Below are 14,877 nucleotides of genomic sequence, written 5' to 3' on the forward strand. Positions count from 1 at the left end.
AGCATTTTTTGCACAATTAATACAAACACAGTCAAGCACACCATCATCTATATTTAGGCAAATGACTTATAATCTTTTTCTTATATTTGTAGTTCTGATTCTTCTGGGGAGGATGCCATCCCGGAACCTTCTGGGGAGGGTACCAGCTTTGAGTCTTCTGGGGAGAGTACCAGCCGTAGTACCTGTAGCACTGCCGGTTCTGCTACTGCTGTCAGATCTTCGTCAGAATCGGAAAAGGAAATTCAGGCGTCATTTCAAATCCTACTTATACGAAATATCCCGTGACAATTGATGGGCCAAAACCAAAACGGGAACTTCTAAAGGGTGTGTCTTGTTGGCGAAAGTTTTATGAGCGTTGGGAGAAGAGGCAGTTGAAACTGCGACAAGAATGTGTCCACTGTGAGTATTTTCTTTCCATATTTAACATTATGATTCAAAGTTGTAAATTATCGTCTTCATGACTAACACACCTTTTTTTTTTTTTAAAGGAAACTTCCCTTGGCGTCAGCCAACACATAACCGGCTCGAAGAATGTGTTGCAAAGCAGGCATGGGCCGGTAAAACTGGTAGCCAACGACTTCTTGTGAGGAGGACTCCCGTAGTCTGTCTGTCTGAGTTCGAATCGACGGCAGGGATGAGGTGCTGGCGCTATTCACTGAGCTATCCGACGCCCAATATTCTTGCATGTCACGGTTTGCTCCGTTCTTATTTCAATTGACACCTCCCTCTCTCCTTCGAGACCCGTGTTTCCCCATTCACCCTCCTGCTTTACACTTAATGAAGCAAGTGTTGCAGGAAGGAGTCGAACCCGGGTCCACGCCGGCGCTATTCACTGAGCCAGCCGATGCCCAGGTCATATCTTTGTTGGCCTTGTCCAGGTTGTGCTTTTTCTGTAAAAAATATTTGTAGGGCACTTTCATGCTTTATTGATATTGCCATCTGGTATGGTGCTGTCACATGCTGTGTCAGAGGGAGAGAAGCCTCTTCTTGGAGGAGGGGGTTACCTGGAAAAACTTATTATAAAGGCCCTTCTCAAGCATGTGCTGCCTGGCCTTATTGGAATAATTCACATCTCGGTCACTGCAATGTGGGATAAGATTTTTGTTATAATAGTGCATAATTATGATTTAATGTGAGCCACACTCAAAAACACAGATCATCAGATAAGTTGTGAAACTGAGACTCACCATTGAAACACCTCGCCACTGCTGTCAGATGTCACGTCGGATGGCTCAAACTCTCCAGATGGCTCACCCTGGCCTCCAGCCTCAGTCTCAGTTGGCTGTCTGGTGGATGGTCCAGCCTGAGCATTGGCATTGGGCAGAGGGGGGGGACTCCAGTCACAATCAAGTGATGACGCTCCAGCTCCTCAATCATTCTTTCAATAAGGAAAACAACCAAGCAATCTGCCTTCAGACATTCTGTTGCATGTCCCAGACCCGGTGAAATGTAACTGAATTGTCTTGGCCAGCTCTGCCTCGACCTTCACCTCCAAAACCAGTGAATTTCACATTGTTAACTGTATACTACTGTCTACACTGCACTGTATGTCTTATATTTTTATACTGCACCACCTGTCTATATTGTATATATCACATTGGACTTCTTTGCTTTTTTGCTCTTCTGGTTAGATTCTAACTCCATCTTCTGCCTATGTACATGTACTCTGCAAAATGACAATACATATTGTCACTGTACCTTTTTAATATGTCTGTTATTAAAGTCTGTCTATGATAGTAAAGTGTGGTGATGCTAATACAAAGATCTGTCTCCTGTGTTTCATGTACTCTGCATCTTTCTAAAAAATGCCAATGGCTGGAATTATTGTAAAGAGCATAGTCTAAGCTTTATTTTGGTGTGTACCATGTTGGAATTGTATCATATTAAATAACTAAGAGAGGTCAGACACATACTTGACCTGGATTTCACCTCCCACTCCGTAAACTTTGATTCACAACGAACTAATTTGGGGAATGTCAGCACAGATGCTGACATTTTACCATGAAAGAAGGGTGAAATATAGCCTATTATAGCTTGAATCACATCTACAGACTACAGGCATTCCAAACATATATGTATATATCTATCATCATGTTAGACCCTTAGAACTACCAACTCACAACTCACTCATTTGGGGAATGTAAGCGCATATGCTGACATTCCCCAGATAAGTGAATTGTGATATGCTTTCTTGCATTTTTAGGCACATACTATAACTATGTTAAGTATCAACATACTCAGGCTTAATGCTCAAACAAAGGTTGAACCGGTTCATGTCGAGCTGTGTTTTGTATTTTATTGTTCCTCGTGTCATGACAAAAATATAAATGTATCATTTGGCCAGTTGAAAATGTCACTCCTGAGTGGACCAATGTTTTCAAGCAAATTAGATAATTGTGGAGGGCGCTGCCTAGTGAGTGACTTGGAGCGGGTGAGGGGTGTGTGGGGTGTGCCAATGACACCTGGGCAGGAGTGTGACAACATTTGCATTACAGTATCAGGGGGAGTGGTTAACAATTCCTGCTCCACCCAAAGGACCATTCACTGTCCAAATAGCTGGTCAGAAATGAATATATTCTGGGCTCCTCACAGACATTTCACAGGAGTTTTTAGGAACCTGGAGGTGCTTCCCCTTGCAACAACATATTTTCTACAAGATGAGGTAAATTACACATGGTAAATAATTTTTCTTGTCTTCAAAAAGTATTTAACGTAATTAAAACTTTGGCAATTCAAGTTAAAAATGTATACTATACTAATTTACAATGTCTAGCATGTAAAAAATGGTAGCCATAGGCTCATAGAACTTCCAGTCACCGGTTATTCTACAAGTGCTGATATTAAAGTGTCTACCATGTTAACCAAGTTTTTTTATTTTCTTCAGAAAAGTCAAGTCAACTGTCCATCTTGTTCATCGTAAACAAGAAGTCACATTCATCAGGAGATTGCCATTCCAAGAGAAAGGTACGTTATTATCACAATATATTTTGAATATAAACTTCAAACGAAGGGATATCTTTGGTACATCAAACTAAAGGGGGGTTTGAAGTTTTCAGTAACTTTGCAGCTAGTTTATTTCAGAACAAGCTCATTTGTTGACAAATGATGTTTTTAAAAAAGATAAATGATAACTATTATGCAACTAAAACTGTATATGTTACTTTCTTTTCTATCAGCATCCTGCAAAGTGTGGATTGTTGGAGATAGCTATGTACGACGTGGTGAAAGGAGAGCAAGGGAGACGATGGGGACCAATTTTGGAGCGTCTGCACATGTCCAGTGGTTTGGCAAGGGAGGCATGTGTTGGGATGACCCACTACCCTATTTCCGCCAATGCCTTGAAGGAAGAACTGCTCCGGAAGTGCTTGTGATCGACTGCGGGGGCAATGATCTTGGACATTTCAAAAGCGTGCTGCTTCTTAAGGCAATGAAGAGAAACCTGCATGACCTCCACCAGCAGTTTCCAGAAATGAAGATACTGCTGTCATCCATCAATCAGAGGCTCCACTGGAGGTATGGGCCCCCAGCAAAGATGGACAAAGCAAGAAAGTTCATCAACAGTGTGATGGCAACCTTTATGTTGTCTGTTAATGGTAGGACTCTACACCATCCACAAATCGTGTTTGATCATCCTCAGCTCTTCCTTCGTGACAAGGTTCATTTAACTCCTTGGGGAAATTATTTATTTTTACATGTGATAGCCAAGGGCTTGAACGACTCTGTCCTCTAAAGTTGGTGCAACCAGACTAATGTCATCACTGACACTGATGGTGATGTCCCTTTTCCCTTTGAGCATTTTAAAACTACAATAAATGTTCATAAAAACAATTTTTAAAGCTCTCTTGCAATTATTTTGTTACATTAGACACTATTTACAATGAAAACCTTGAACATGAGTCCAATTTGTAGAAAATATAATATATCTTTTCTGTGCGTCTGAGAAGTGAGTAACTTGAAACAGTGTGAATCTGTGCCAGACCTTGACTGTCTGCAGTGTGGGGGAGGGTTACCTGTAGCTGACGATGGCCATTAAGCCTATCCACACAAAATGGAAGGAGGTACAGTGGATGAGATACATCAAGAATGATAACTATAATGACAATTATAAATATATATTTTTCAAATCAAAATATATCTGCAGTTCAAACTCTATATAGTAAAGTGAATGTATGTTTATATAAGCTCTTCACTACAATAATAAGATCAGGGGTTTAAATGTTCTTCTATACACCAACGCTAAAAGAATAATAATAAAATAAAAGCACCCTGGCAGGCTCACACCTTTTTGCATCTGTGACTCAAGTAAGAAGCATTTTAATTTACAGCACACACATAGAGGCTCAACATAAAGGAAGAGAATGAGGGAGCAGTAGTTCAAAAGGTCCCAGGTGTGTGGGATATTTTCTGATATTCACAACAGCAAAAAGCATTTATTAATAACACTATAGCAAGAGGCACACAGATATGCATGCCATCAATACCATTAGTGCAGATTTTTAAACCCATCTGCAAAATGTCCACAAATACAGCTGTCAGCAGCATCTGCACAACCCTTCACCTCAAGAAGAGCAAAGCGAGCGACTGTGTGTGACACACACACTTAAACAGAGAGAGAGAGAGGGAGAGAGAGCGCGTCAGCTGTCACTTTGTCACTCTCAGCGTCGGCATGGTCCGGTAAAATAAATCAAATCTCATCAGTCCAGTCACTTTGCCACCTTTTGGTGCGGGCCATGTCATAATTATCTGACTTACTTGGATATTTCACTCAGAGGGCCAGAGGATCAGCTGGTGTGTGTGTGCGCGGGATATGATCCCTTTTTTCTTTCTCCACTGCGCGGTACATCTTCACGTGTACGCGCTCTCTACACAAGCGGAGGTCGACGTATAGCGTGGGATGACATCGGAATAATATAGAACAGTGCGCACCTTATCTCTCATGTTGCTCACTTAGTTTCATATTAAGACAGGTGCGTCAGAGCCAGTGGATCGTCGTGGACTTGCGGGTCAGACACTTGGCTCCTGCAGGCTGGATGTGGCCCGTGGGCCGTCTAATGGGCTTGGCTGCTGGTCACCTCGCCATGTGGAAGACAGTGAAGGCATTAGGCTGGACTCTAACATTAATTTCCTAACTTTGTAAAATGTTGTTGCTCTGTGTTTGTTGCTGCGCATGCGGCAGACAGGTGTTGTAGCAGCGTCACTAACATAGAATTGAAGTAGCAGATCAGCTCATGGATCGGCCTCATTTATCCAATATCCGATCCAGCTAATTAGTCAATATCGGAGCCGATATCCGATCTTAATATCGGATCGGTGCATCCCTAATCTGAAGATCCCAGAATTCCCTCTGACACAGCATGTGACAGAACCATACCAGATGGCAATATCAATAAAGCATGAAAGTGTCAAAGGATAGAGAGAAGAACGGAAACCCGACTTCGAATCCCTCTGACACTGCTTCAGTCAAAGTCGTGCCAGACCCTAACCCTCGTCTGGCGGAGGAGTAAACAAGAGCTCTGTGGACTATGTAAAAGCACTGGTTGTCGCCATTTGGTGTCGAGGCATAGTTCATCTGTCGGACGATCTCAGCGAACACAGAAATTAGGAAAGGTGGATAGCAGCTTCAATTAAAATAAGAACGCAGCTCTGTGAATAAGAATGAAAATGGGGCAAACAAAGAAATACGAAAAATATTGGGCGTCGGCTGGCTCAGTGAATAGCGCCGCTGCCCCCCTGCCGTGGACCCGGGTTCGAATCCCCCTGACACCGCATGTGGCGTGTGATCATGTCATAGCACCAGATGACCTAACTGTTCGCAGAGATCGTCCGACAGCTGAACTATGCCTCGACACCAAAAGGCGACAACCAGTGCTGGGGCCAATGCTACACAAGACAATTCATCAGTACCTGTCCGTGCTGGTTGGAAGTCATCTTTAACACCCGATAGCAGCAGCCTTTCCTCCTCTTCACCCTCCTCGCCGTGATAAAAATGAGACGAGACGCAACGTTAATGCTGGTCACGTGACGATAAGGATAATTAAATATATAATGCATGGGGACACCTTCCCCGGCTCGGCCCCGACCCCGGTGCACCCCCCAAGTCGCAATATCACCAGGGGACACAGCCACGGCTCTCATTCACACGTTTTTATCCGAAATCCCTCATATGAATTTGGCTACACTGGGGGACATAACGCAGTCCCCGGGACGGGGCTCCATCACAGGAACATGGGGACACCTTCCCCGGCTCGGCCCCGACCCTGGTGCACCCCCCAAATCACATCATGAACTGTATTGTTTTCTTACAAAAAGGATTTTGATAGCGATAACAAACCCTCTAGCACAATGTCCTTGTATACCTTTTTAGATGCCATGTTGAAATACCGAAATAAAGCTTAGACTATGTTCTTTCTAATAAATCACAATTCACTCATCTGGGGAATGTCAGCATCTGCGCTTACATTCCCAAAATGAGTGAGTTGTGAATTGGTAGTTTTAAGGGTCTAACATGATGATAGATATATACATATATGTTTGGACTGCTTGTAGTGTGTAGATGTAATTTCGGCTATAGCAAGCTATTTCACCCTTCTTTCATACATGGCAGAATGGAACCACCACCAGCAGAGTCACTATTCTGGTGAATGTCTATGCTCTTTCTAATAATTCCAGCCATTGGCATTTTTTAGAAAGATGCAAAGTACATGAAACACAGGAGACAGATCTTTGTATTAGCATCACCACACTTTACTATCATAGACACACTTTAATAACAGACATATTAAAAAGGTACAGTGACAATATGTATTGTCATTTTGCAGAGTACATGTACATAGGCAGAAGATGCAGTTAGAATCTAACCAGAAGAGCAAAAAAGCAAAGAAGTGCAATGTAATATGTACAATATAGACAGGTGGTGCAGTATAAACAATATAAGACATACAGTGCAGTGTAGACAGTAGTATACAGTTAACAATGTGAAATTCACTGGTTTTGGAGGTGAAGATCGAGGCAGAGCTGGCCAAGACAATTCAGTTACATTTCACCGGGTCTGGGACATGCAACAGAATGTCTGAAGGCAGATTGCTTGGTTGTTTTCCTTATTGAAAGAATGATTGAGGAGCTGGAGCGTCATCACTTGATTGTGACTGGAGTCCCCCCCCTCTGCCCAATGCCAATGCTCAGGCCGGACCATCCACCAGACAGCCAACTGAGACTGAGGCTGGAGGCCAGGGTGAGCCGTCTGGAGAGTTTGAGCCATCCGACGTGACATCTGACAGCAGCGGCGAGGTGTTTCAATGGTGAGTCTCAGTTTCACAACTTATCTGATGTGTGTTTTTGAGTGTGGCTCACATTAAATCATAATTATGCACTATTATAACAAAAGTCTTATCCCACATTGCAGTGACCGAGATGTGAATTATTCCAACAAGGCCAGGTACACTTGGGGACACTTGCTTGATTAAGTGTAAAGCAGGAGGGTGAATGGGGAAACACGGGTCTCGAAGGAGAGAGGGAGGTGTCAATTGAAATAAGAACGGAGCAAACCGTGACATGCAAGAATATTGGGCGTCGGATAGCTCAGTGAATAGCGCCAGCACCTCATCCCTGCCGTCGATTCGAACTCAGACAGACAGGTCTACCACTGAACTGCTTCATCAAGTGTACAGCAGGAGGGTGAATGGGAAACAAGGGTCTCGAAGGAGAGAGGGAAGAAAAGAAACCCGGCTTCCAATCCCTCTGACACTGCTTCAGTCACAGTCGTGCCAGAGAAGGAAAGAGCGAGATCCCGAAAATCTGGCACAGCATGTGACAGCACCATACCAGATCAGAGCAAGATCCCAGAATTCCCTCTGACACAGCATGTGACAGCACCATACCAGATGGCAATATCAATAAAGCATGAAAGTGCCCTACAATTTTTTTTTACAGAAAAAGCTAAACCTAGACAAGGCCAACAAGAACTGCGACATCAATTTCAACAAAGTCAAACAGATAAGCTTTGTGAAAGGCTAGGGCCAATGCTACTCCAGACAGTTCATCAGCAGCTGCCCGTGCTGGTTGGAAGTCATCTTCAACACCCGATAGCAGCAGCCTTTCCTCCTCTTCACCCTCCTAGCCTCTTCTGCCCCCCCCTCAGGGACAGACTACAACCTGCTTTCCCCCTTTTTTTGTTCCAGAAGGTTCAAAGAGAGAAAAAAATAAGGTTTTCAAAAGAAGAAGTAGAAAGTATAAAATATAATTCTGTGGACTTTGTTGAAGAAATGACAAAGATTTTTTTTTAAATTAAATAAGAAGAGAGGCGTCGGCTGCAAGTGTACAGCAGCAGGGAGAATGGGAAACACGGGTCTCGAAGGAGAGAGGGAGGAAAAGAAACTTGGCTTTGATAAGAACGGAGCAAACAAGGACATGCAAGAATATTGGGCGTCGGCTGGCTCAGTGAATAGAGTCGCCCCCCCCCGCCGCTTCAATTAAAATATGAACGCAGCTCAGTGCATAAAAAAAAAATGGGGCAAAGACAGACATGCAAGAATATTGGGCGTCGGCTGGCTCAGTGAATAGCGCCGGCATGGACCCGGGTTCGAATCCTTCCTGCAACACTTGCTTCATTAAGTGTAAAGCAGGAGGGTGAATGGGAAACAAGGGTCTCGAAGGAGAGAGGGAGGTGTCAATTGAAATAAGAACGGAGCAAACCGTGACATGCAAGAATATTGGGCGTCGGATAGCTCAGTGAATAGCGCCAGCACCTCATCCCTGCCGTCGATTCGAACTCAGACAGACAGGTCTACCACTGAACTGCTTCATCAAGTGTACAGCAGGAGGGTGAATGGGAAACAAGGGTCTCGAAGGAGAGAGGGAAGAAAAGAAACCCGGCTTCCAATCCCTCTGACACTGCTTCAGTCACAGTCGTGCCAGAGAAGGAAAGAGCGAGATCCCGAAAATCTGGCACAGCATGTGACAGCACCATACCAGATCAGAGCAAGATCCCAGAATTCCCTCTGACACAGCATGTGACAGCACCATACCAGATGGCAATATCAATAAAGCATGAAAGTGCCCTACAATTTTTTTTTACAGAAAAAGCTAAACCTAGACAAGGCCAACAAGAACTGCGACATCAATTTCAACAAAGTCAAACAGATAAGCTTTGTGAAAGGCTAGGGCCAATGCTACTCCAGACAGTTCATCAGCAGCTGCCCGTGCTGGTTGGAAGTCATCTTCAACACCCGATAGCAGCAGCCTTTCCTCCTCTTCACCCTCCTAGCCTCTTCTGCCCCCCCCTCAGGGACAGACTACAACCTGCTTTCCCCCTTTTTTTGTTCCAGAAGGTTCAAAGAGAGAAAAAAATAAGGTTTTCAAAAGAAGAAGTAGAAAGTATAAAATATAATTCTGTGGACTTTGTTGAAGAAATGACAAAGATTTTTTTTTAAATTAAATAAGAAGAGAGGCGTCGGCTGCAAGTGTACAGCAGCAGGGAGAATGGGAAACACGGGTCTCGAAGGAGAGAGGGAGGAAAAGAAACTTGGCTTTGATAAGAACGGAGCAAACAAGGACATTCAAGAATATTGGGCGTCGGCTGGCTCAGTGAATAGAGTCGCCCCCCCCGCAGCTTCAATTAAAATATGAACGCAGCTCAGTGCATAAAAAAAAAAATGGGGCAAAGACAGACATGCAAGAATATTGGGCGTCGGATAGCTCAGTGAATAGCGCCAGCACCTCATCCCTGCCGTCGATTCGAACTCAGACAGACAGGTCTACCACTGAACTGCTTCATCAAGTGTACAGCAGGAGGGTGAATGGGAAACAAGGGTCTCGAAGGAGAGAGGGAAGAAAAGAAACCCGGCTTCCAATCCCTCTGACACTGCTTCAGTCACAGTCGTGCCAGAGAAGGAAAGACAGACTTCTTCGCTCTGTCAATTGATCAGATGGCAATATCAATAAAGCATGAAAGTGTCGAAGGATAGAGGTAGGAAACTTCGAATCCATTTGACACCGCAATCCATTTGACACTGCTTCACAGCGAGATCCAGGGAATCGGGAACAGCATGTGACAGCACCATACCAGATCAGAGCAAGATCCCAGAATTCCCTCTGACACAGCATGTGACAGCACCATACCAGATGGCAATATCAATAAAGCATGAAAGTGGCCTACAAATTGTTTTTACAGAAAAAGCACAACCTAGACAAGGCCAACAAAGATATGATCTGGGCGTCGGCTGGCTCAGTGAATAGCGCCAGCGTGGACCAGGGTTTGACTCCCTCCTGCAACACTTGCTTCATTAAGTGTAAAGCAGAAAGAGAAGGGGAGGAAACTGCTTCAGTCACAGTCGTTCCAGAGAAGGAGAGACAGACTTCTTCGCTCTGTCAAATGAAATAAGAATGGAGCAAACCGTGACATGCAAGAATATTGGGCGTCGGATAGCTCAGTGAATAGCGACGGCGCCTCATCCATGCCGTCGATTCGAACTCAGACAGACAGGTCTACCACTCCACTGCTTCATCAAGTGTACAGCAGGAGGGAGAATGGGAAACACGGGTCGCGAAAGAGAGAGAGAGAGAAAAGTAACCCGACGTCGAATCCCTCTGACACTGCTTCAGTCACAGTCGTGCCAGAGAAGGAAAGACAGACTTCTTCGCTCTGTCAATTGATCAGATGGCAATATCAAAAAGCATGAAAGTGTCGAAGGATAGAGGGAGGAAACGAAACCTGACTTCAAATCCATTTGACACTGCTTCAGGGCGAGATCCCAGGAATCGGGCACAGCATGTGACAGCACCATACCAGATCAGAGCAAGATCCCAGAATTCCCTCTGACACAGCATGTGACAGGGGCTGCACGGTGGTGTAATGGTTAGCACTGTCACCTCAGCAAGAAGGTTCTAGGTTCGAGTCCCGGTTCAAAGCAACCAGGGCCTTTCTGTGTGGTGTTTGCATGTTCTCCCCGTATATGCGTGGGTTCTCTCCGGGTTCTCCGGCTTCCTCCCACAGTCCAAAGACATGGACATGCAGAATTGGGTTAGGTAAATTGAAGACTCTAAATTGACCGTAGGTGTGAATGTGAGAGTGAATGGTCGTCCGACTCTGCATGTGGCCCTGCGATAGGCTGGCGACCTGTCCAGGCTGTACCCGACCTGTCCAGGCTGTACCCCGCCTCTTGCCCATGGGATTGGCTCCAGTCCCCCGTGACCCTTAAGTGGGTAGACGATGGATGGAGGGACAGTATGTGACAGCACCATACCAGATGGCAATATCAATAAAGCATGAAAGTGTTTAGAGAGGGATAGCAGCTTCAATTAAAATAAGAATGCAGCTCTGTGAATAAAAATAAAAATGGGGCAAACAAAGATATGAAAAAAAATATTGGGCGTCGGCTGGCTCAGTGAATAGCGCCGCTGCCCTCATGCCGTGGACCCGGGCTCGAATCCCCCTGACACCGCATGTGACGTGTGACTACGTCATAGCACCAGATGACCGAACTAACTGTTCGCAGAGATCGTCCGACAGATGAACTATGCCTCGACACCAAAAGGCGACGACCAGTGCTGGGGCCAATGCTACACAAGACAATTCATCAGTAGCTGCCCGTGCTGGTTGGAAGTCATCTTTAACACCCGATAGCAGAAGCCTTTCCTCCTCTTCACCCTCCTCGCCGTGATAAAAATGAGACGAGACGCAACGTAAATGCTGGTCATGTGACGATAACGTTAATTAAATATATAATGCATTATTGTAAACGAATTAAAACATGACTAAATGTGGTTTATAAAATAAAAAATATGCTAAAATGTCTCTTCATTTTCGTTGACCAAAACAAGACGTAATGTCATAACGTTATTTCGTCTTGTTAATCGCGAAATCCAAAATCCCTCATCTGGGGGGACATAATGCGGTCCCGTGGACGGGGGCTCCGTCACAGGAACATGGAGACACCTTCCCCGGCTCGGCCCCGACCCCGGGGCACCCCCGAAGTAAATCCCTCATCTGAATTCGGCTACACTGAATTCAGATGAAGATCGAGGCAGAGCTGGCCAAGACAATTCAGTTACATTTCACCAGGTCTGGGACATGCAACAGAATGTCTGAAGGCTGATGCCTGGCAGACTACGGGAGTCCTCCTCACAAGAAGTCGTTGGCTACCAGTTTTACCGGCCCATGCCTGCTTTGCAACACATTCTTCGAGCTGGTTATGTGTTGGCTGACGCCAAGGGAAGTTTCCTTTAAAAAAGGTGTGTTACTCATGAAGACGATAATTTACAACTTTGAATCATAATGTTAAATATGGAAAGAAAATACTCACAGTGGACACATTCTTGTAGCAGTTTCAACTGCCTCTTCTCCCAACGCTCATAAAACTTTCGCCAACAAGACACACCCTTTAGAAGTTCCCGTTTTGGTTTTGGCCCATCAATTGTCACGGGATATTTCGTAAGTAGGATTTGAAATGACGCCTGAATTTCTTTTTCCGATTCTGACGAAGATCTGACAGCAGTAGCAGAACCGGCAGTGCTACAGGTACTACGGCTGGTACTCTCCCCAGAAGACTCAAAGCTGGTACCCTCCCCAGAAGGTTCCGGGATGGCATCCTCCCCAGAAGAATCAGAACTACAAATATAAGAAAAAGATTATAAGTCATTTGCCTAAATATAGATGATGGTGTGCTTGACTGTGTTTGTATTAATTGTGCAAAAAATGCTCACCTTGAGAAACCACCCATGTCCTTCATAATCTCAGCAGCCGTCACAGCATGTCCACTCGTCTTAACGCGGTAATGCTTCTCCGCTGTTGCGCTGGAATGGGTCAGGTAATCGGCCACCATTGATTTTTCAGAATCTGTCAGGCTCTTAGCTGCCGTCTCAAAGACTCTGCGTGCCATCTGGCTGGTCACTGACGGGAGGTTGTACCTTGTGTGCAACCGGTGCAGGTCCTTGGAGGCACTGTGGATCTGCCTCCCTGCGGTGGAAAGGAAGAATCTTTCTTCTCCATCCATCTCGTCCTCCACATCCCTCTTGTGTTTCCTGGTGGGTCTCAGGAGCTGTGGCCGCACCAGTCTGTAGTACACATCCAACCACTGTTGGCAGAGGAGAAAAGGGAATTGAGATTACTTTCTGCTTTAACAGAAATTATATTCTGACAGGTTCTGACAGGAAATGTGATGAACTTACATGCTCCTCCTCCTCTGACAGGGTAAACACGGCCACTTGCTGTGCTGCTGTCTTGTGCTCCTTTACCCCAATTATGGAATGCGAATCACATTTTCTCCTGAGGATAACACATTAATTAGTAGAGTTAATGACAAATATATCAGGGGGAAATTTACCACTGCAGACCAACATAACACAGAAACACTCACAGTCATGTGCTCCACCACGCCCGGTCGTTGGAGTTTGTAGATGTACTACAGCCTCGAGGTAGTACACCACAAATATGTTCTGGACAGACTCCAGGGTGTCAGAACTACTGTCAGACAGTTTACCTATAACTGCCAAGAATTCCTTCTTGGCAGCCTCCAGTACAACCAAGCAGTTTTTTGTTGACAACACGTCAATCAACATGCTGTGCCTACGAGAAAAAAATATCAAATTTATTAACAAATCATATTACAGCAGGCAGAGAGAGGACTACCAGTTCTTCACCATTTATATGGGTACAAACCTCTTTTGGGTGATCTCTTTCTTTGAGTGCTTGGCAAGGATGTGCTGCAAAGAATCATTGAAGGCAATGAAGTACTGGCACTCTTTATGGAGTGGCAAATCCTCATTTCTCAGGTTGGTTTGGACAGTGAGGAAAACCGAGAATCTGTCAGAGGAAGTAAGAGGATTTAAGTATGTGCATGTACTAACAACCGCTCATGCTGCTGAGTAAGGTTCAGAAAACAAAATACAGAAGCTTGGCTGAAAGGGTACTTTACTAACAAGTTACTACACTGTTGACATCATAATAAAAAACTGCTACCAACCGTTTCAAGCTCTTGAGGTAATTCTGCTGTGTTCTCTTTTTCATTTTTGCCTCAGAGAGGTCACGGAGGTACTGTCCGATATTCTCTCTGTCATTGACAAACTGCAGGGATGGTGCCTGTAGAGATACCAAGCAACATTTTCATACTGAAAATAAAAGAGATCATGTTAAATTACCTTCTAGTCATAACTGTTTTATTTCAGACATGACCTCTCAGGAATTCTGTGAACTCTGATTGAACAAGAAGTATTGCGGAAGCCACCAACCTTTGGATTGGATTTGCATCTGCCATAATTTAATAACTGCATAACTAAAAGCCCTGCCATTCTTCAGGAGGTCCACAACGTCCAACTTGGCCTTTTCAACCACGGCTTCGATGGCTGCTTCAGTCCTGTTCTTCAAGCATGCCCTCCGCAGATGGCATGACAGGGTCTCTTGTGTTTTAAGACAAAATGGGCAAAGCAGATAATGCCTGTATGTAGGTTTCCTGGAAAAAGAAAAAAAAGGCATTAAGGATAATGTGGTTAATATAGGAATAATAATAGGTTAATTAATAATAGGTTGAATAAATAAGGTGCATGTAATGTACAAACTAAAAAAGACACAATTGGTCTAACTCAAAAGCTAGGGTTAGGGTTAGCCCGCACTTTGCTGCGTGACGATGGTTTGGTTCCTCCCAGAGCCAATGTGGCCCCGGACTCCCGGGCAGCCGGTCGTGGGCTGAGCCGACGGCCTCCGACGGCCCGGCCCGGGCTGCGGTGCTCCGTGACTGGGCGTGCGGCGATGGCCAGAGCTCGTACTTTGCCGGTTTTCTTTTTCTCTCTCACCGGCCCCCGACTCCCGGGCAGCGGGTCGTGGGCTGAGCCGATGGCCCCTGGGGGGGCCTCCCGTGAGCTCCGGGGGGCGGCCAAAAGATACAT

General features: G+C 45.0%; 1 protein-coding gene across 1 annotated transcript; it reads right to left on the reverse strand.

Moving 5' to 3' along the window:
* Window positions 1–10,995: 10,995 nt before the first annotated feature.
* Window positions 10,996–14,877, reverse strand: LOC118298859. The gene is made up of 7 exons (XM_047330424.1): window positions 14,605–14,877; window positions 13,959–14,074; window positions 13,655–13,798; window positions 13,165–13,261; window positions 12,700–13,070; window positions 12,300–12,604; window positions 10,996–12,217 (listed from the first exon to the last, which is right to left on the reverse strand). Coding segments are annotated over exons 1-7 (1,308 nt in total). The 3' UTR covers window positions 10,996–12,215.

Source organism: Scophthalmus maximus, unplaced genomic scaffold (assembly GCF_022379125.1).
Source record: "Scophthalmus maximus strain ysfricsl-2021 unplaced genomic scaffold, ASM2237912v1 un_1, whole genome shotgun sequence".
Classification (NCBI taxonomy): domain Eukaryota; kingdom Metazoa; phylum Chordata; class Actinopteri; order Pleuronectiformes; family Scophthalmidae; genus Scophthalmus; species Scophthalmus maximus.